Source organism: Nicotiana tabacum, chromosome 20 (genome assembly GCF_000715075.1).
Source record: "Nicotiana tabacum cultivar K326 chromosome 20, ASM71507v2, whole genome shotgun sequence".
Classification (NCBI taxonomy): Eukaryota; Viridiplantae; Streptophyta; class Magnoliopsida; order Solanales; family Solanaceae; genus Nicotiana; species Nicotiana tabacum.
Window position 1 is genome coordinate 20,190,209 of NC_134099.1, and position 23,712 is coordinate 20,213,920.

Genomic DNA, 23,712 nt, shown 5'->3' on the forward strand with positions numbered 1-23,712 from the left:
ATATTGCACTTTGAACCTTTTCGCATGGGCCTACTTCCGCTACTAAAATTATTCTAAATATTTTTATTAATATCTCTTTTAATATTTTGTAAGTAGAAAATTAGATTTGTTTTCCTAAATAGTACCCTCCCAAAGGGGTTGCTACAAGTTTTGGTATCAGAGCCACGGTTTGTGATTTTAGGATTTGTTTTGTTGTGATAGTATCTAGTATTTGTTGTTATTTCCTTTCTTTAAAATGACTTGGAGTTTATAAATTTTTGCATACTTGTTTAATTTAATTTATTGTATTTTGTATGCATATGCATCATGTACATGTCCCTAATGCAGTGTGATCTTATCTTTTATAGGATTTTTAATATGGCCTCTTCTTCGAATAGAGTTGTTGAATCCGTTGATGAAAGTCAGGCCCAGTATAATGTCATGCCTCACCTTCAGGGAGGAAATGAGGAACCCTTACCTGACCTAAATCATCCTCGTGTTAGTGAAAATGAAATGGGCAGTAATCCAAGAGCAATGAGTCATAATACTCCATTTATGACTCCCCCATTCCAGCAGATGGCTGAATTCTTTCGTCACTTAGCTGGGACAATGTCAGAACCTAGTGAAATAAATTTTGAGAAGATGAGAAAAATGGGAGGAGTTGAATTTGAAGGCACTACAGATCCCACGGTAGCTGAATAATGGCTCGAGCTCATGGGGAGGGTCTTTGAACAACTGGAGTGTACTAATGCTGCCAAATTTAAGTATGTTATCTCTCTTTTACAAAAAGATGCCTATGATTGGTGGGTAAGTGTGCCAAATGCAAAAGCGAAACCTCCGGTGCTGACTTGGGATGACTTTGTGAAATCATTTTGTGCAAAATATGTTCCCCCTATCTATTGTGATGCTAAAAAGAAAGAGTTTCTGAATTTAAGACAAGGGAGTATGTCTATTGCAGAGTATCAACAAAACTTTCTCAGGCTTTCTCGCTATGCTAAAGGTATTATTGATGGTGAAAGAGACAAGTGCAGAAGATTTGAAGAAGGTTTGAATGGTTACATTCGAAAATCAGTGGCAATCTTACAACTTGATGATTTTTCCAAGCTGATTTCAGCTGCACTTACTTGGGAAAGAATTGACAAGGAAGAAGCTAGTAAGAGAGAAAACAAGTTTAGGAAGGGTAATTCAGAATATGGCGGTCCATCCAAAAAGGGAAAGTTTGACTATTCCAAGACCGAGAGTACACATAAATCATTACATCATAAGCAAAATAAGTCAAATTTTTCTACTGCCAGTACTCCACGTTATGGCAAACTTTGGCAAAACTCATACACCTACTTGTGTACAGTGCGGGAAGAATCATTATTGTGCATGTAGACGAGCTTCTGGTGCTTGTTTTAATTGTGGAAGTATGGATCATAAAGTGAAGGATTGTCCTAATCCTAATCCTCTTTCTTATACCCATACAGAGGGATCAGTTCAAAAGCCTGTCACTACTCATTCTCAAGCTAATAGCAGTGCTAGACCTCGAAATATGCAAGCAGCGGGTTCAAGTGGAGCTAATCAAGTTGGTGGGTCAAGAGCTACTACACGAGTTTATGTTATGAGACAAAAGAATGACCAGGATAGCCCAGACGTGGTTGCTGGTAAATTTCACTTATTTGGCATATTTGTTGTTACACTATTTGATCCTGGATCTTCGCACTCTTATGTTTGCTCATCACTTGCATTTCCTGATACTGTTAAATCTGGGAGACTTGACTTTAATGTGCTGGTCACGAGTCCATTAGGTCATCAGGCTATTATTAACGGGATTTACCGAGATTGTCCATTCATGATTCAAAATCTGGTCTTCCCTGCTGACTTGCTTGAAATGCCCTTCCAAGACTATGATGTTATTGTTGGCATAGATTGGCTCCATAGGCACCATGCAGTGGTTGATTGTAGGTTGAAGCAAGTGACATTTAGAACTCCTGCACATTCACACATAGTAGTTCAAGGAGAAAGATCATTGACATCTAATATTATTTCAGCGGTCTTGGCAAGGAAGATGATTTGTCAAGGTTGTGATGCCTATCTTGCTCATATAGTCGATACACGATTGGGGAGTCCAAGTCTTAAGGACATACCAACTGTGTGCGACTTTCCTGATGTATTTCCTGATGATCTTCCTAGGTTGCCTCCAGAAAGGAATATTGAATTTCATATAGATCTTGTCCCTGGAACTACTCCTATTTATGTCGCTCCTTATAGAATGGCTCCAGCTGAATTAAAAGAGTTGAAGACTCAATTGCAAGAACTTCTTGAGAAAGGTTTCATCTGTCCCAGTATTTCACCTTGGGGAGCTCCTGTTTTATTTGTGAAAAAGAAAGATGGCACTCTTAGGCTTTGTATTGATTACCGACAGCAAGGTAACAATTAAGAACAAATACCCACTGCCTAGAATCGATGACTTGTTTGACCAACTGAAGGGTGCCAGCTTATTCTCAAAAATTGACTTGAGGTATGGATATTATCAGTTGCGTGTGAGGGAGCAAGATGTTCCTAAAACTGCTTTTAGGATCAGGTATGGCCATTATGAATTTTTGGTAATGCCATTTGGTTTGACAAATGTTCCTGCTGCATTTATGGATCTAATGAACCATGTATTCAAGCCTTATCTCGATCAATTTTTGGTGGTGTTTATTGATGACATTTTAGTCTATTCCAAGAATAGAGAAGATCATGATAAGCATATCCGAAGTGTCATGCAAATTCTGAAAGAGAGACAACTCTACGTGAAGCTTTCCAAATGTGAATTCTGGTTGAATGAAGTGGCTTTTTTTAGGGCACATTATATCATCTGAAGGTGTGAAGGTTGATCCTAGTAAGATTCAAGCTATTGTTGATTGGAAGCTCCCTAAAACTCCAACTGAGATAAGAAGTTTCTTGGGATTAGCAGGATACTACAGAAGGTTTGTGAAGGGCTTCTCTATTATAGCTTCTCCCTTGACCAAACTTTTGGGGAAAGACGCCAAATTTGTATGGGATGACAAGTGTCAAGAGAGCTTTGAAAAGCTCAAATCCTTATTGACACGAGCTCTAATACTTTCTTTGCCAGCTGAAGGAAAAGATTATGTGGTATACAGTGATGCATCTCATCGTGGCTTGGGTTGTGTTTTGATGCAAGAAGGGAAAGTAATTGCTTATTCCTCTCGAAATTTGAAATCATATGAGTTGAATTATCCCACTCACGATCTTGAACTTGCTGCCATTGTTTTTGCCTTAAAAATTTGGAGGCATTACTTATACGGAGAGAAGTGTCACATATTTACTGATCACAAGAGTTTGAAGTACTTGGGTACACAAAAAGAGTTAAACTTGCAACAACGTAGATGGCTTGAACTCATCAAAGATTATGATTGCACGATTGATTATCATCCTGGTAAAGCCAATGTGGTTGCAGATGCGTTGAGTCGTAATTCCCTTGCAAGTTTAACTCTAAGTACATTGCCTTTGCTTCTTGAATTAAGAGCCATGAATGTTTGTATTTCATTTAATTCTAATGGTTCTATCATTGCTAATTTGCAAGTCAAGCCAGTCTTACTTGAGCAAGTCCAAGAAGCGCAGAAGTTAGATGAGAAGCTTGTGAAACGGGTTGAAGAAGTCCAAAATGGAAGAGAATCAAATTTTTCATTAAGGAAAGATGGTACCTTATTTATAAAAATAGGTTGTGTGTTCCTAATGATGATGAATTGAGAAAGCAGATCTTAATTAAAGCACATAGTTTACATTATGCAATGCATCCTGGAGGTACTAAAATGTATCGGACCATTAAGGAGCACTATTGGTGGAGTGGTATGAAGAAAAACATTGCAGAGTTCATTTCTAAATGCTTGGTATGTCAACAAATAAAAGTCGAACATCAAGTCCCAGCTGGTCTACTGCAACCTTTGTCAATACCTGAATGGAAATGGGAAAGGATAACGATGGACTTTGTTTCTGGACTTCCACGCACTCAAAGAAATCATGATGCAATTTGGGTCATTGTAGATAGACTAACTAAGAGTGCTCATTTCTTGGCAATCAGAATGGACTACTCACTTGAATGTTTAGGAGAATTGTACATTAATGAGATTGTGAAGCTGCATGGAATCCCTGTTTCTATTGTGTCTGATAGAGATCCGAGGTTTACATCTAGATTTTGGTCTAGCTTGCAAGAAGCTTTGGGTTCCAGGTTGAATTTTAGTACTGCTTTCCATCCACAAACGGACGGCCAGTCTGAAAGGGTAATACAAATCTTGGAGGATATGCTTCGAGCCTGCATTATTGAGTTTAAGGGTAGTTGGGACAAACACTTAGCCCTAATAGAATTTGCTTACAATAATAGCTACCAATAAAGTATAGGCATGCCTCCTTATGAAGCTTTATATGGGAGAAAATGTAGAACGCCTCTTTGTTGGAATGAGGTTGGTGAAAGAAAATTTGTGGGTCCTGAGATTGTGTAACAAACTGAAGATAAGGTAAAAATCATCAAGGATCGTTTGAAAATTTCTTCAGACAGACAAAAGTCCTATGCTGATCTTAAAAGGTGTGAAATTGAGCATCAGGTGGGAGACAAGGTATTTTTAAAGGTTTCTCCATGGAAGAAGATTATGAGATTTGGCCAAAAAGGTAAACTTAGTCCTTGATTCATTGGACCTTATGAAATACTTGAAAGAATTGGTCTGGTTGCATATAAGCTAGCTTTGCCACCTGAATTAGGTAAGATCCACAACGTCTTTCATGTTTCTATGCTTCGAAAATACCGCTCAGATCCATCTCATGTTCTTCCTATTGAGTCTATTGAGGTTAATCGTGATTTGACATATGAAGAAGAACCAATCCAAATCTTAGCGCATGAGATAAAAGAGCTTAGAAATAAGAGAATCCCATTAGTGAAGGTTCTTTGGAGAAATCATTCAGGCGAAGAAGCTACCTGGGAGCGAGAAGAGGATATGGGAGTTAAATATCCATATTTGTTTCGGGACTAGTACAAGGTAAATTTCGAGACGAAATTTTTTTTAAGGGAGAGAGAGTTGTAACACCCCAAAAGTTTTTACAATATTTGCATTCTTGATTGAGCATTTTTTTTATAACGAGGAAATATTTTACTTTGCACTTCCTAAATATAGAATGGTCAATATATAAAAATTTCTTACTTTAGGTTGTGTTAATATTGGCAATGAAGTTCCATGGTGTTGCTATATGTAACACTTAATATTATTTTGACGAGTTGTTAGTAAATATAGTATATAATTACGTTTTGGGTTTCCAACCTTTTGTATTTATCTAAGAATATTTAGTAGTTGGGGAACCATTTTATTTCATATCTGTCCATAAACTCCCTATTCTTCTACTCTTCAGAAACAAAGAAGAATAACTATCTTTCTATCTCTATCTCTCTATATCTATCTCTCTCTCTCCTCCGTAGGAACAAGAAGCGAAGTTTCATCAAAAAAAATGAATTTATACTAAAACAACGCACAAAATTCATTTTTGGTGAAGATCAAGTTGCTCCTCTTGGTAAGTTTCTAAACTCGTTTTTATACTAGACACCTACTAGTATATTTTACATATCTTTTTGTACAAACCTCCGTTTTAAGTGATCCAGGACTTTCTGGAAAGTTATTTCATAAATCTATAATTTTTATGAAGGAACCAAAATCTAGTTTTGTTGGTATTTACCTGAAAAAGGGTCAGAAAGTACAGGGCATGTGTTGTCCAGATTTCCAGTTTTAGAAATACTCCATGTACTGCTGTTATTAATTTTAGCATAAAATTTTGTTCAAAATTGATATGGAGGTGATTCAAGATGTTATGAAACGGTACGACATAGATCTACAACTTTTGTGAAGACCATAAAGTCTAGTTTATCCGTGTAAATCTTCAAAACTGAGTCACAACTCGGAACAGTGATACTGTCTAGAATTTCTGTTTCAAACGTTTTTGGGTAATTTTCACCAATATCATGTTTAGTTGACTTGTTAAATTACTGAACTTATTTAGATATTTGATTATGTATTTAAGGTATATAAACCCTTGAAAAAAATCAAAGGGGAAGTGTTTGAGGAAGTGGACAGATTTGGTTTGTTTACGGCGTAGACGATTCGAACGTCCCCAAGTTGTGATTGAACTGTTTAGCGGTAAAACACCAAGGTTTGTGTATAAACTTGTACTCTTTTTGCTTTCTGGAAATATGTTGAAATAACCTGATATTTTATTTTTCTTGTCTTCGAATTATATTGTTATATTCGTATTATATCAAGTCTTGTAAGAAATTTGCTAAATCGCCCATTCGTACGGATTGTTTGATCATTTTGCATTCTTGTTGGGACTTTGTCCTTCTTGTGGCAGTGACTTGGTCACTCACTTGGCATGCCTCTTGATTCGGATCTTTTGCCATCTTGACTTTAGATTTGTAGTTCGTCTTGAATTATGGAACTTGTCCGTGTTAAGTACGAACTAGGAAGCCATTTTTAATATGGTTCTTGATTCTCTTGTCTATTGGGTTTTGACCCTACTTGATTTGGGGCTTCGGTCCATCTTGATATCTGATTATGCTTAGTGTGATGGCATGACGTACATATTGGGCGGAAAAAAAAGGATATTTGGTATACTCTCTTAGATTGATAGTATACACTTTCTAGACTCTTGAACATTGTTATTGATATTTGGAAATACTTCAAAGTTTGATATTGATATGTTTGATATATTTGTTCACTTGTTTTAAATTATGTTAAATTGAGCTAACTATGACTGAAAAGCGGAAATTGGAGAAGTTAATAACTCCAAGCCTAAAGTTTATACACCACTAAGCTTTATGCTTAGCGATAGTTGTTTTCTATCGTAGGAAATGTTCGGGATGAAATCTGAAGATGGCCAGGGTGAAGTAGTCTCTTTGGGAGAATTTATGGAGATCACATTTGCATATGCACCTTGTGCATAGTTTTGGGACATGTACATGATATACATGATATACATGATATACAAGATATATATATATGTCACACTTATGTTATTTGAAGGCTTGTTGGATTTTAAAGACCAAAATCTTATAGCTTGAATTTGTAACGTATTTTATTGTATTAGAGTGTTTTTGATAACTCAAGTCTTGTAATATGCTGAATTTACACTTTGTCTTGTAAATATGTAGAAAAGGAGAAAACTAGTTTCCTTTGTTTTATATATACCCGATAGTTTGAAATTTATGTACAATATAAACTTGTAGTGATTTTGAATGATTGTATAAATCTGTTAGGAAGTTGCTTTAATCTGTTGATTAATCCATAAGGGTTATATCACCATATGTTAATATTTTGACATTGTATTTCATTTAAAATAAAATTATGGTGTATTTTCAAAAAAATATATTGCACTTTGAACCTTTTCGCATGGGCCTACTTCCGCTACTAAAATTATTCTAAATATTTTTATTAATATCTCTTTTAATATTTTGTAAGTAGGAAATTAGATTTGTTTTCCTAAGTAGTACCCTCCCAAAGGGGTTGCTACAAGTTTTGGTATCAGAGCCACGGTTTGTGATTCTAGGATTTGTTTTGTTGTGATAGTATCTAGTATTTGTTGTTATTTCCTTTCTTTAAAATGACTTGGAGTTTATAAATTTTTGCATATTTGTTTAATTTATCATGTAGCTCTCAAGTACTTGATTGGGAAGAAGGAGTCTAAGCCATGCCTGATTCATTGGGTGTTGTTACGGCAAGAATTCGACCTCGAAATTTGTGACCGTAAGGGCACAGAAAACCAAGTCGCTGACCATCTATCACGACTTGAGGGAGCTGCAAACTCAGTTGAGGTTGAGGTCATTCTGGAAACCTTTCCAGACGAGCAGCTGCTCGCTACTAATCTTGAGGAAGTGCCATGGTATGCAGACTTTGCAAATTACCTGGCCAGCGGTATAGTTCTCTATGACCTTTCCTCTGTACAAAAGAAAAATATTTATCGTGACTGCCGCATGTATTATTGGGATGAACCTTACCTGTTTCGAATATGTGTTGACGATATGATCCGAAGGTGTGTCCCCGAGATAGAACAATCTTCTGTTTTGCAGGCATGTCATGCATCGGTGTATGGAGGGCATTTTGGAGGAGTCAGGACAGCTGCAAAAGTGCTAAAGGCCGGTTTCTTTTGGCCTACAGTGTTTAAAGATGCGCACCAGTGGGTGAAGGGTGGTAATGAATGTTAGCAAACAGGGAACATTTCCCGTCGCCATGAGATCCCCATGAACCCGATTCAAGAGGTTAAAGTGTTTGATGTCTGGGGGATTGACTTCATGGGACCCTTCATCAGCTCCTTTGGCAATAAGTACATAGTTGTTGTTGTGGATTACGTGTCCAAATGGGTACAAGTTGCAGTGTTGCCCACTAATGATGCAAGAGTGGTGGTGGGATTTTTGAAGAAGAACATTTTCACCCATTTTGGGACCCCGAGAGCGATTATCAGTGATGGAGGCACCCACTTCTATAATCGAGCCTTTGAGAAGTTGCTAGCGAAGTATGATGTGCGTCACAAGGTGGCAACACCGTACCATCCACAGATAAGTGGATAGGTGAAAGTGACTAATAGAGAGATAAAGAGTGTATTGACCAAGACAGTGAACGCCACAAGAACTGATTGGGCGAAAAAGCTAGATGATGCACTCTAGGCTTATAGAACTGTTTTTAAAACACCAATTGGTATGTCACTATATAAGTTGGTGTTCGGGAAGGCATGCCACTTGCCAGTGGAACTTAAACATAAAGCTTGGTGGGCACTGAAGCAGCTGAACCTAGACATTGAGGCTGCGGGCACAACTAGAATCACTAAATTGCATGAGCTTGACGAGTTCCGACATCTTGCTTTTGAGAGCACAAGGTTGTATAAGGAAAGAATGAAGAGGTTGCACGACCAGAACATTGTTGAGTGACATTTCAAAACCAGGGACATGGTACTGCTCTATAATTCAAGATTAAGGTTATTCTCGGGTAAGCTTAAGTCACGATAGTCTAGTCCATTTCGAGGGGTTGAAGTATTCCCTTCAGGAGCTGTAGAGATTGCCTCAGAGAAAGACTCTCACACATTTAGAGTCAATGGGCATAGATTGAAGTTATACATAAGCATGAAATAACCAAAGAAAGTGTCAGAGATCCACCTGACGGAATCTCAGAGGTCGAGCGAGCCTTAAATGCGCTTGTCTGCATCGTGCTGAGATGTTAAATCAGGTGCTGCATGGGAGGCAACCTATTGATTTGTTGTAATCGTCGTACCACAACATTAACAAAGGCATTGGTTAGGAGGCAACCCAAAGATAGTAGTAGTTGTTAATTATGAGTTTTTAGGAAGTGCTAACCAATGCAGGTGATAATGGGCGGGTGATTAGGCCATCGGAAGTGGTAAGAACAGGTGAAAAACATGAAAAACAATTTCGCCCAAGAGCGCGCCCACGCTATGGGCGGCCCATATGGGCAAGTATTCTGCCTGGGCTCAAAAATATTAGTGTGCCCGCTCTGTTGAACGCGTTATTGGCCGCGCTACTAGTGCCATCACGCTAGTGGCCGCACAAACCGATGAGTGTTCTGCCTGGGCTAGCGCGGCCATGCTCGTACCGCGCTAGTCCCGCACACATCTGTGTGTTTGTGTTTTTTTTTTCATGTTAATTTTTTATGTAGTCTAAATTACCCCCCTCCCTTACTTCCAAACCCAACGCCCCAAATTAACACAAATCAGAAACAAAAAACCTCCCCAACCCTTCTTCTTCAACATCCCCCTCCTCCTTCAACTCCCATCTTCTTCAAAATTCCCACCCCTACTTTCCCCAAGTTTCAAGCACACTCCCTCTCCTTTTCTTCGCTTCTCCTAACAATCTCCCACTACAGGTATGCCTTTTAGGTACCATTTTGTTCTTTTGTTTTTTTGTTTTTCTCTGATTTTCGTTTTTATTTTTTTATTTTTTTTTCTTTATTTTTATTTTTGCTGCTCTTGCCTTTGTTTAGTCGAAATCTATAGTAGATGTGTAGTAACTGTGGATGGAATGGTTGGTGGAGTTAGAGCGTGAATTAGTTGTGCTTGTGGGTACATTGTGGTGGTTTTGGGGTGGTCAAATGCTTGGAATGGGTTGTGAGCGCCTAATGCCCACAAGGTGTTTGTGGAAAGGCCTCAGTGAACGTAATTGTATAGTTGTGACGACTTATGCGTGTTAAGTCTACGTAACCACATTGCGTCAGAATTTTGTGTTGGGATGTGCTAATGTGCTCCCCTTTTTCAGGTACTATGGCTCCATCTCAGAAACGTCGTGCCATAGGTGCCTCTTCTAGCAGCCAAGCTAACTCAGCCAGGACGCCCGGGGCAGCCCCTGCCCGTCCCTTTGATAGCAACAGATTTGTCTCTGCCAAGGCTCAAGACCGCTTTGCGGATAAGGCCTCTAAAAAGCCGAATCTGGAGAGGGAAATTGACATAGGATCGGTTCAACTACACTGCTCTCACATGCACACTGAGCTGGTGAGGCGGGGGTTGCAAACTTTCATTGACGAGCCGGGCCAGGGCAATGTAATGGTTGTTACAGAATTTTACGCCAATGTGAAGAAGCATGTCAATGGTATAGTCACTATGCGCAGAAAATCGGTGGATGCCTCTGTTGAGGCTATACAGTGATGTACTAGCTGCCCCCTCTTGTGGACCCATATGAAGACTTTTATGAGAAGTATGGCAGAAAATACACGCAGTGGGCGATGTTCTTTGAAACGATCTGTGTACCCGGGAAGGAGGTGATCTGGATGAAGTATGGTGAGAAATTTCACTCCTCGGCACTAACCTTTGAAGGGAAGTGCTGGTTGTATATTATCTACAATCGTCTGATCCCTTCCCTCAACACTACGGAAGTGAATGGCCCCCTAGCGGCCTTGATTTGGTGCTTCATAAATGGTCACAACTTCGATGTGGCCAAAGTGATTCATGAGGAGATGTTCATCCGTTGTCCAGTCAAAAGGTATGGATTCTTTTTCCCTTCTTTGGTCACTAAACTATGCATGTAAGCTCGGGTACCGAAAAATCTGGCGGTGGATGGGCTGGTGCCAAAAGACCGCAAGTTCCGAGCTGACAAGGTAACCACGGGTAAGGAGTCGACGACAGCAGGTGGGGAGGATAGTAGTGGCTCTGATGACTCAGAGGAAGAGGAGGCCGAGCAGGAGGACGTGGGGGACGAACCACAGGCCCATGAGCAAAGTGTTGTGGTTGTAGCACCATCTGGGGCTGCAACATCTTCTGGAGCTGCCTGGGTGTCCCGTCTCACCACTTTGGAGCAGGAGATGGTTGGGTTGCATACCTTAGTCACTAATTTGGGTGTCCGCGTAGACGCAGTGGCTGACCGGCAGGTAAAGTCGGAGAAGAAATTCTTAGGTTGGCTGAGAGCTCTGGGTCGTGCTTGCAATGTGAACCCAGACACCGTCTCCGATCAGGAGTGATATTTCAGGGAAGTTCCTTTACCTCACTGTTCTTTAAATTTTTATGCCATGAGGACATGTCTACATTTTAAGTATGGGGTGGGGGATACTTCAATGTATGTATGTATTTGTAACAATTTGACTGTTTGATGTTTCTTTGTTTTGCTTTGATTGTTTTTGGTGTTTTGATAGTTTCATTAGGTAAGTTTAAAGTAGGTAAGTGGCTTGTCCCGATGATGGATCTCTTTCGGCGGGGTTCTTGAGGGACTAAGTCGATAAAAAAACAAAAAAAGGGAATACGGAGACTCTTCCTGATGACGGATCCTTTAGACAATTTTCTTGAGGGAAATAAGTCTAGAGAAAAGACCAAAAAGATTTTTTTTTATTTTTAGGTAGTGTAGTAACTCCCCCTTAGTTTTTCTTTGGGCAACGGTTCTTTTCCAAGGGTTTAGCTTGAACCTGGTGTAGGTAGTTTTTGTTTAGTTTGTTTTTTTAGTTTTAGTTAGGATTGATGGGCTACGTGAGCTGAATTCGAAAGAGAAAACTCTAGCGTTGATACACCTGAACACAATAGACACTAGAGTGTAATGCTTAGTCTCAGTGGTTGATTCTTGCGGTCACTAGCGCGTCCATTAGCGCGATCGCGCTAGCCCAGTTTCGGAAAATTAAATTTTAGGGGTAAACTTAGAAGTTCAGGGGTAAATCCACTTAACCTATAGAAGGTCCAGCTCGCCCAAAGATTCATTATCAAGGTTTTCATAGCTTAGTTCAAGGCAAGGAGAGGCGGGAGGCAAGGAGGATAATTCAACATCGAGTTCTTCCTTTCTTCCTTTTGTTTTTACGATTTGTGATGAAGTTGAATATTGTTATGATGAACACTAGTATGAGTAGCTAAATATTTAGTCTAAGGTTTTGATGGAACCTATTGAAGGATGAACGTCTTGTTATGTTAATATAGTTTGCCCAGTTTAATTTCTAGTTATTCAACTATGTTCTTGTTGTAGTTAATTGATAGGATCCTCAATTAGTTGTGCCTATTTAGTGTGCATAACTCGGGAAAGAGTGCATATTTAGGTAATTGTTGAACAACACCACTCCCAAAATATATGAGAGATCAATAACTGAGGGTTTAAAGGCGGGATTAGGGATAACGAAGCCTTGGGTGCAAGCTAAAATGAGCTGTAATAAACAAAGCCAACTAACGTATCTCGGGAGAGTGCGTCTAGTAAATTATCGTGATTACTCGGGAGAGATTTACGGTAATAAGAGTGTTCATGATCGATAGAAACAATTAGGCGAATCTACGTGAAACATAACCGGAATGGATTCCATCAATAGGGGAAATCATAACCTTAGAACAACCTCTTGATTGTTTACAACTTAATCATAGTTAGTTTTCAGTTACTTATTTACATTCATTCTTAGTTAGTAGAGACATCCTCAATTGTTATTCAGAACGTTTGGGAAGTTGATTCCATAGAATTTAGTAAGTTTGACGAGAGTAATTGATAGGTTAATTACTTGTGGGTTCGAGTTTGGGCGAAATACTCAGATTATATTTGCAACGTCCGCGTGTCCTTTTTATAAGGCATAGTTGGGCGTGATCAGGCAACTATTAAGATAATTTGATATGAGCACTTTATTTGAATATTTATTTATTTTTTTAAAATGTAAAAAAAAAGCTCAACTTATAGATTCAAAACTGAAAATTTGAAATACCCAAACTGATTAATCTGAAACATAACAAAAAAGTTTGATTCAACCCGTGCTTATATGGATTGGATTTGGATTGTAATTTCTTGAATCTAAAACCCGAAAATCCAAACCAAAATTTTCATATCTAATTAAAATTGCCCAGACGCCCAAGTTTTGACAAATTCATCCTAGCCAAGCATTCATCTCCTTTTTTTATAAACTATAGTGTTTGTAGCCAGTAGGAATTTTGCACTCAATAATATGATAAATAATTTAACTAGAGGTTTTTCTAGTTCTTATTAGCATGTCACAACTAATCACAAGTTGGAGCCGTTTCTTGACTATTACCTCAAATAAACATTCAAATAAATAATATTCAACACAGCTGTTGATTTATTTTTATTTTTTTTTATTTTACAAAACTGTGATATCAACTCTGAATTGAAGAATTTTTAGCTTTGAAGCACTTTACCCCATTGTACACTTACTGATCAGCTTGTGGGAAAAAAAGTCTATTTAGCGAGAATCTGAATTAGTTGGATAGTAAGTTTCAACACCATATGGCTTAGAAGGAAAAGCAAATTGGTCAAGACTTAATTATATGAAGAACTTTCAATGTCGCGTTGAAAATTATTAGTATTACTCTAAATATTTTTTTTGGCAACGTGTTGAAAATTATTTATTTGAATATTTCTTGAGCTCATAGCTAGTCAAAGAAGATGAGGCATACTATTATAATAAGAACCAAATTAGATGCAATATAATATCTCAGAATTACTGTTTCCTTAATTTTCCATTTTACAACGATCATCTTAATGTCTGCTTCTACAGAAAATCGTAGCCTATGGAGAGAGGTGTTAAAATCAAAAGGGCTCATATTCAAAACTCATTCTTGCCATTTTCGTGCCCTTTCAATCCTCTTCCTCTTGCCTATCTTTTTCTCTCTCGTCGTATATCCTTCTTTCCACCTTTCCCTCTTTCATCCCGATTACGATTTCGCCATTTTTACTCAACCTCAATTTTCCCATCTTTCCTTTTTCTGTTTCGAAATTATTCTACCTGTAGTGTGCACTGTGTTTTTGGTCATACTTTTCCTCTGTGCCATAGCCACGATTACGTACAGCACTGTTCATGCATCCTATGGTAGACCTATCAACTTCGTTTCGTCTATTAAATCTATTAAAAAATCCTTCTTCCCCCTTCTCTCCACTTTTATCGTCTCGCATACCATTTTCGTTTCAATCACTCTCATTTTCGCCCTTGTCTTGGTTTTTTTAGTCCAAGTTCTTCAAACTCTTGGATTAATTGAGCTAAAATATGACTCGAATCACTTCTTGTTTTTGGTTATTTTCACGTTAATTGTGCTCGTACCGATTCTGGTATGGCTACAGGTTAATTGGTCATTAGCTTATGTGATAGCAGTAGTCGAATGCAAATGGGGTTTCGAAACACTGAGGAGAAGTGCCTATTTTGTAAAGGGGAAAAGATCGGTAGCTTTGTCGATGATGTTATTATACGGGCTTGTGATGGGAGGAATGGTGGTTGGTAATTCCATGTTTTTGGTCATAATAGGTACAACGAAGGGTGATCAGTGGTGGAGCTTTTTGGGGATAATATTACAGACTTTGGAGAGTTCAGTAATGGGATATTTGATGATGAATCAGTATCTAATGGTGAATGCGGTGTTGTATATGTATTGCAAGGACTTGAATGATGAAATATTGCCCTTTGAGATTGGAAACGAGTTTGCCAATGAGTACATATCTCTGCCCTTGTCCTATGAGAATAGTCATGCTATTGTATAATTTGTTTACTTTTTTCGGGGCAATTAAAATAGTCTCGCAAGTGGAGTACGAAGAAAGTAGTGTGTACTGTGTATGTATCTCTGCCCTTGTCCGATGAGAATAGTCATGCTATTGTATACTTTGTTTACTTTCTTGGGGACAACAACAACAACATGCCTAGTGTACTCAGATGTGGAGTTTGAAGAGGGTTGTATATGTAAACCTTACCCTTGTGTTATGAAGGTAAAGAAGTTGTCTCCGATTGGCCCTCAACTCAAGAGGTTTACTTTCTCTGGGAATTGTATAAAATTTGGTTTGTGTTCAAGAACATATTGAAAGTGTACTACTAGAGTAATTACATGAAGAGATGTGTGAGCCAAATGGTTTTCTTTTTCCTGTTGAATGTTGAATCAAATCGTATGTGGTTATATTGATATGTAAAAGATATGGAGTAAAATGCTTAAATTGTGGTTTTGACAAATTTGGGTAGGATAAATTATTTGTTCGCTGACATAGTTATATTCTTATTAGGGAGAAGGGTCAAAAATACCTCTTTACTTTGCAAAAAAGATTATTTATATGGACGGCCCGACAAGTTTTGTGGCATAAAGCCAAATTTTATAAGGGGCCTTAACCTTTTTTTAAAAAAAGATATTTATTTATTTATTTAATGTCTATTTTTCTAGCGTTTCTTAGATACAAAACTATTAATAATTTTCTTATAATCAATAACTTTTAATAAGTCTTTCTTAATTGACAATATAGCTAATCTATTTAACCTTTATTGAGACATTGTTAACTTAGGTGAGATTTTATCAATTTTAATTTCGATTTCTTTTTTTTGCTGAAACGACGGAAACAAGAGTTATTAACATTATTCCATAAGTATTATAGACATTGAAAAAAGAATCATTTTTTTTATTTGACCGAGTGTATCAATTAAACTGTTATCTTCTAATTGTACTATTTTTCTTAATATTTTTAACTCGAAAAATAAATCTAAACCATCAATATCAAATTATTATTTTGCTTTAGGGAACATTCAACATTAAGGCAATATTTTTTCAAATTTTCTTCATCTAGTGATCTTAATTATTACCGCTAAATAGAAAACCAAAAATATTTTCATATGTTTCAAATTGTTCAAATCTATTTTAAAGTGAAAAGAATAGCCTTGTCTACTATGTATAAAGTAATCAACTCCAAAGTACTCTTCGAAAGATTTTAAGATTTTATTATCAACATTCTCATCAAATTGTTATTTCCTATATATCATACGTTTCATACAAAATTCGAGTTCGATATTCATTTCAAGTGCAATATTCTTGACAGAAATCATAGCAGTTACAAATCCTTTATCTCTATACTTGTTAAAGAAAAAAATCAAACTTTTTCACTTCACAAAATTTTTTCTAAAACTTATACATATCATATTAGGTGTAACAAAAAATGGGGCCCCAAAAAATATGGGACCTAAAGCAGTTGCTTTATGGAAGGGCCGCCCCTGTCCTTCGTTATACTTTTGGTCCAATATTACCTTTGACGTTATAAAATTGGTGCAAAAGTACCCCCATCCATTAGTGCCCTCCAGTGTGGCCAACACTATCCATATGGCATATTTTTCTGATGTGGACGCCATGTGACATGCCACCTCATTACCACTTCCATCCCATTTTACTCCATTTTTATCTCAACTCGCTATCTAAGATAAATCTGACAGATTAGATATTAAAACTTTATCATAATCATATCCAGCCTTCAAAGATTGAAACATCAGTTATTTATTCTTTTAATGGATCTTAACGTTCATTTATGTATAATTAAAATTAAACCTAAAATCCCAAAAGAAAAAAGTGAAAGCCTTGAAACAAAAATTTAAGAGCAAAATTGTGATATAGCTTGGCACATATTGCTATCAATACTGCTAAATAACCTTTTTGACAAGGATGGAGTGAAGTAAGTTTTTGACGTAAAGTTATCAACTTTCACTGAGGCATATTCACAAACACTATGAATGGGTATGTGCTAACTTTCAAGAATTACAACTGAATGACGGGTGTGTTTAACACGATGTTACAAGAAGCCCGTTAGCACAGTTACTTTAAAATCAAATTAAAATTCTGTTATAATTGTCGTCTATGTTAGATTATGTATCAATTACTACAAAATCAGGATTCTTTTTATTGAGTTTAATTCTGAATCTTTTAATTACTGTGTTTTTGTTGTAATCGATGAATATTTTATCTAGGGGTGGCAATTTGAGCCCAAGCTCATCTAACCCGCCCAATCTGCCCAGAGATTAATGGGTTGGATTACAAACATTTTAGCTCATGGGTCAATTTGGGCTGAGCCCAAGTTAACCCATTATATTTTATAGCTCATTCTGACCCATTAAGCAGCTCAAATACAACCCATGAAACTAACACAAAACAAAAGGTATCTCAACCAAACTTATATAGAAATTTATTTAGTTGCCCCAATTTTACTTCTTTTTTTTTGCATTTTTAATTTTATGTTCTTTTGTTTTTCTGCCCACCCTGCCTCCCCCCCCCCCTCAAAAAAAAGTTTTACTTTTTTTTATATTTTCAATTTTCTGTTTTTTTTTTTCTGCACCACCCCCCACCACCACCACCTCCGCAAAACCCCCTCCCCTAAAAAAAATTTACTTTTTTTTTTGTATTTTCAATTTTCTATTTTTTTTCTGCGCCACCCACCCCTATCACCGCAAAACCCCCTCCCCTACAAATTGTTTTTTACTTTTTTTTTGTACCACCTCCCCCCTCCCCCTCAAAAAAAAAAATTTGTATTTCAAAAAAAATTACATTTTTTTTATTTTTAATTTTCTATTTTCTATTTTTTTCGTTTTTCTACATCACCTACCCGCCCCCAACCCCACCCCCACCCCTAAAAATTTTTCGACTTACACATTTTAAGGTAAAAGGCTTTTTATATGCAAAATGAGCATGGTTCTAAAACATGGGTCAAGTTGGACGGGTTAGATTATGACTCATTGTTTAGCACATCTTGACCCAGCCCATCTTAGCCCAAGTACACTTTGGGCTGAGTCGGGTAATGACCCATTTATTGACCTAATTCATCTTGACCCGCCCAAAATTCAACTTAACCTGCCTATTTGCCACCCCTAATTTTATCGTTGTGACCAGTAGAATTTGATGGATGGGAAGACGCAATGCTTCTTTGTGAAAAAATGTTGGATATTCTTAAAGTATATGAAAGGATAGCTATACATGGAGGAGGATATGGTTATTGTTATGGTTGGGGTAAAGGGGGAGATAGTAGTAGAAGAAGAAGCGGGGAAGAGGGTAAAATGGGATTGGAGGTGGTAATGAGGTGGCAGGTCACGTGGCGTCCAAGTTTATAAAATATCAAGCCACGTAAATAGTGTTGGTCATAATGAAGGACACTAACAGAGGGGGTATTTTTTCATCAATTTTATAACATCGAGGGTAATATTGAATTGAAAGTATAACGGGGAGTATAAATAATTTTTTTGCATAGTAAAGAAGTATTTTTTACCTTTTTCCGTTCTTATTAATATATATAATCTTGAAATTTAAGTTACATAGTACTAATACATTTCTAATTAAAAGCTTACTTTTACTCACTAATACAAAGTTTACCATCCACATAAATTTTGATGATCCCAATATCAAAAAAGTAAAACTTTCACATCGCTATTCATTTTAATAGGTTGCCCTTAGTTAGTAGCCCCTTTATATTTATTCGTCGCATATGATTCCATTGACTTTTAAATATTTTAAGTATAGCCTCTTTTGTACTCTACTAGTTTTGTAAAAATGTACGGGTGCCCTATTTGGTCGCCCTCATTTAACCTATATCAATTTTTTTTTTAAGTTTTAATTTGTACCCACTTTTTAAACAACTTCAGCCCTATTTCTCCTCCTCCTTTTCCTTCGTTTTCTTCTTCTTCTTCTTCTTTCTTCTGATGCTGTTAGTGCTGCTATGAAACTTCAGTTCATGGGATGATTGTCATAAATATATTTATCAGATTATTTAAAAATAAATTATAAATAATCACGTAAATTAGTAGACAATAATTTGTGAATATTTCCACTTACGTAAGTTAGTAGACAATGATAATTCCGTTCTTTTCACGTTTATTGTTTCCAATATTTATGATTTGGATATTGTTGGCAATCTGATTATTTATCTAGTATGTTAGAAAGCTTTTTCAAAAATTTCAGCTTATATGGTGCTGAAGTTTTTACAAATGAACTAAATAGCTTCAGCATCTTCTGCTGAAATTTTTGAAAAACCTTTATGACAAAACTAATGAATCCAGTACAAAAAATCTTCATATTTTAATGCTGAAGTTTTTACAAATGAACTAAATAACTTCAGCATCTTCTACTGGAGTTTTTGAAAAAGTTTATCCAGGACAAAAAAAAAACTTCAGCTTATTTAGTGCTGAAATTTTTATAAATGAACTAAATAACTTCAGCATCTTCTCCTGAAGTTTTTGAAAAAGCTTAATGACAAAACTAATGAATCCAGGACAAAAAAAAACTTCAGCTTATTTAGTGCAATTACAAACAAAAACTTCAGCAAATAGAGAACAAAACTTCAGCTACTATGCTTAAGTTCAGCAATTAAAAAAACAAAAACTTCAGCACATTTGCTACTTCAGGCCCGTCTACTAGAATGCTGAAGTTTTGCGTGATTGCCTTTGCTACTTCAACCTCGTATGCTGAAGTTACACGAAAATGTGGGTACGCTTGCAATTTTTTTTGCAAAACGAACACAAATTAAAACGTGACCCAAAAAACGGGTATAGATACAAATGCCCCACTAATTTTCCTACAATGTAGTACTAAATTTTATACCTTGGCTAAATAACAAAAATACTCTAATTTCTCTTCTTCTTTTCTTCCTTTTTCTTTCTTATAATCAGAGAAAGCACTTCATGGAGTATTACAGTGGGACAGGGAACAGGGGAAAGGAAAAGAGGAAGTACTAAGGGATAAATGATTAGGAGGGTGTTTGGATTAGTCAAATCAACTTTTAAGACTTTTTTAAATTTTTTTAGTATTTGGCAAAAGCAAAAAAAATTCTTAAAATAAGTTAAAAATTACTTAAAACAAGCCAAACACAAGAAGTCGGTAGGGTGTTTATAAAAATCCGAAAAACCAAACAAAACCGAAAACCGAACCAAACCGACCAAAAAAATCGATAATTTATAGGTTTGGTTTGGCTTTGATTTTAAATTTTAAAAACCGGTCAAATTTGGTTTGATTTTGATTTTAACCAAAAAATAACCGAAAAAAAATCAAACCAACCCGACTATAAAAGTAGCTATTTAAATTTATTATTACACACACACACACACACACACACACACACACACACACACACACATATATATATATATATATATATATATATATATATATATGTGTGTGTGTATATTCTTATATAAAGTTTCTTAAATTTTATGGTACATATTAGTCATTTATATTTTTAGTCTAGTTCTTTGCTATTATAATGATCTAATTATTTGCCTTTACATTCTAATTTGATTGGCAGTTTTCTTTGCGAAGTATAAGAATTTATTTCATCTTAAAAATAATCGATTTTTAATTGAGTACTTAAATTATCTATCACTATTTGATTCAATTATCATCAACATATCTTGGTAAATGATATATTTCTCAAAGAGCAATTGATTTGATAGTGTTATATTGAAAATGTAGTCGTCGGAATATGCGTTTGGTAGTGTATGTCTCATATTTTAAGGAAAACAATCCGATAAATAACCAAAAAACTCGAAAAACAAAAAAAACGGAATCGATAAAAAACCGACTTAATTGGTTTGATTTGGTTCCAATATTAAAAAACTGACTTACTTGGTTTGGTTTCTTTTTAGGGAAAAATCGACTCAAACCGAACAATGAACACCCCTAGAAGCAGGGCAAACCCAACTTATTTTTTTGTCTTAAAAGCTATTTCTGCTGAAAAGTCACTTTTTTAAGACAATCCAAACGGCTTCTAGGCAGGATATGGTGTAGCTTAAGCTTAACGAGGATATGACGCTTGATAGTAAGGTATGAAAGTTGGATTAGGGTAGATGATTAGTAGGCAGTCTAGCTATTTCCTTTTTTATTCCTATACTGCTAGTATTAGTAAGTATGGTATCTTCTTATTCGTAGATTGCTACTATTACTTACTATTTGATTGTTATCTTTTGCTTCAGTATTCTTAATATCTTCTTCTTGTTGTTACTGCTTGTTGCCACTGCTTTTTTTTCATATTTTTTTTAGCCGGGGGTCTATCGAAAATAAGATCTATGCCCTCCTAGGATAGGGGTAAGGTGTGCATACACATTGTCCTCCCCAAACCCTAACTGTGGGAATTCACTAGTTTATTTGTTTATTGTTGTTGTTGTTGTTATTGTAATTTTTTATTCTTGTTCTTGGCCAAGATGATTTTATTTTCTTTTTACAATAACCTATGTTTTATCAAAAGTAGAAATTTTGCATGGAGCTAGTGGGAAAAAAATACTCAAAAAATATTATGTAAGGGGGAACCTAGCACGTGTTGCATGCATATATGGTCAAATAATAATAATGTAAAGGGACGCATGGCGTACGCATACCATCCACCATTTTTGCCTTTAACAACTAAATAACGTAATTCCAAGAATCGAAGCCAAATCTAAAGTCCAAATTCTCTTCTCTCCACTATTAAAATTCTTTCCTTTCTCAGTCTCTTTGTAATCTCACTTTCACTTTCGAATCTTCTTCTTCTTAACTCCCCATTACCCTCTCACGCCATTCTCCTTTCTCTCCCTTCACGTTATCCCCCCCCCCCCCTCCTCCCCTTCTGCGTGCACTTCTTCTGACCTTGATCAGCTTCTTTGTGCCACTTTTCTTCACTTCTTTTTCTTTGAGTCTGTGGTTTTCATGTGCACTACTCGTTTAACGAGGCAGTGCCGTTCAATTTGAACCTGTACTGAGCAATATATGCAAATTAATTTTAAGAAAATGTACTATATATATAGTAGATTGTACTGGTTTGGAACTCCCGGACTCTAAATCCTGGATCCGCCTCTGTCGTGTTATTCGTTCAATCTTGAGTCTTGACTCTTGAGACAGAGATATGCAGATCTGACATGGGAATTCAGAATTTAGTTTGTTGGCTTTGCGAAAAATTTGACAAGAGTAATTGGGGTTGGTGAAAAATGGAAGCTTTTACTGGACTGAGTCCAAGAATTAACACAGTTGTATTAAATAAGGAAAAAAACCATGACCCGGATTATCAAGATTCACAATTGGAGTCCACAGATCATAATGGTGATTACCAGGATAGGCATTTTGATCATTCTATGGATGCATTGGAGATTTTAAAGGAAACTGTGAGGATTCTTAGGTACAATCCTATAGGTTTCTTGTCAATTGCTACATTGTTAATTTGTCCTGTTTCTGCTGTTCTTTTATCTAATGTTTTAGTTGATCAATCTATTGTGAAGAAACTGACAATTAGGTTATTGCTTTTGGCTAAGTCCAGTGGGCTTCCACTTAAGCCCTTTATCAAACAGTCTTGTCAAAAGTTCTCTGAAATGGTGATTTCAGCTGCAATGTGTTTTCCTTTATATGCTACTTTGTTGCTCCTGTCTAAAGCTGCTATAGTATACTCTGTTGATTGCACGTACTCGAGGAAGAATTTCGACACTAGAAAGTTTTATGTTATTGTTACAAAGATTTGGAAGCGCATCGTCATGACTTATATGTGGGTGTGTATGGTGATTTCTGGTTGTCTCGTGTTGTTTATTGTACTTCTTGTGGCAGTGAGCAGTGCTTTCTCTGTAATGGGGTTCCCTCCTGACTTGATTTTATACCCCGCGATGATAGTTGGGATGATTTTCTCTATAATTTTAGCAAATGCTATGATCATTTGCAATATTGCTATTGTGATATCTGTGTTGGAGGATGACTCTGGAGCGCAGGCATTGCTTCGGTCTAGTTCTCTCATCAAGGGGCAAACACAAGTTGGGCTATTGATATTTCTCGGATCGACTATTGGGATGGCATTTGTGGAGGGATTGTTTGAGCATAGAGTGAAGATACTAAGCTATGGAAATGAATCTTCAAGAATATGGGAAGGGCCACTTTTGGTAATAATGTATTCATTTGTGATGCTTGTTGACTCTATGATGAGTACTGTTTTCTACTTCCGTTGTAAATCATATAGAATGGAAGCATCAAATGAAGAAAGTTTGCCTGTATTAGAAGCCTTGACAATTTCTTCAGCATTAGAAGAAGTTCAATAACAACATGTTCGAAAGCTAATTTTATGGATTGTAAAGCTATTTGAAGTTCTTTATGAGAAGAAGGAATTGATATGTGAAAGTTTCTTTGTACTCGATTCGTGCCTCTCGTGGGAAAATGAGAAATTGTGTCGAAGTCCTGTTGGAGAAAGTACTTATTGATAGGGGATACATTGCGCGGTGTTAACATTTCCAGCTACTTGATCATCTATATATAGAGAGAGAGAGGATGTTGACACAGAATCATCAGGCAAAAAAGTTGTATCAAGATATCATAAGTTTAAACATGTACTATTCTTTTCATCATTCATAATGATAAAGGTACTCTGAATTTTATTTTATGAGTTACTTTTGTCTGTCCTAATCTGTATGATTTACAGAAGCTTTCACTTAGGTAACTTTTCTGTTTTTCCTCTGCTTCACTTGCATTTTATGTTTTGCTAAATGACACTAGTAACTGCTATCAATTTCTTGAAACAACATTGTTCATTCT

General features: G+C 36.4%; 2 protein-coding genes across 2 annotated transcripts; both read left to right on the forward strand.

Moving 5' to 3' along the window:
• The first annotated feature begins 693 nt into the window (after positions 1-693).
• LOC142174278 (uncharacterized) lies at positions 694-3,717 on the forward strand. The gene is made up of 4 exons (XM_075240066.1): positions 694-1,159; positions 1,275-2,218; positions 2,499-2,721; positions 2,807-3,717. Exons 1-4 carry the CDS (start codon positions 694-696, stop codon positions 3,715-3,717), a joined length of 2,544 nt encoding a protein of 847 aa, XP_075096167.1.
• Positions 3,718-21,561: 17,844 nt separating this feature from the next.
• LOC107780385 (uncharacterized) lies at positions 21,562-23,628 on the forward strand. The gene has a single exon (XM_016600907.2). It carries the CDS (start codon positions 22,134-22,136, stop codon positions 23,220-23,222), a length of 1,089 nt encoding a protein of 362 aa, XP_016456393.1. The 5' UTR covers positions 21,562-22,133; the 3' UTR covers positions 23,223-23,628.
• The last annotated feature ends 84 nt before the right edge of the window (positions 23,629-23,712 follow it).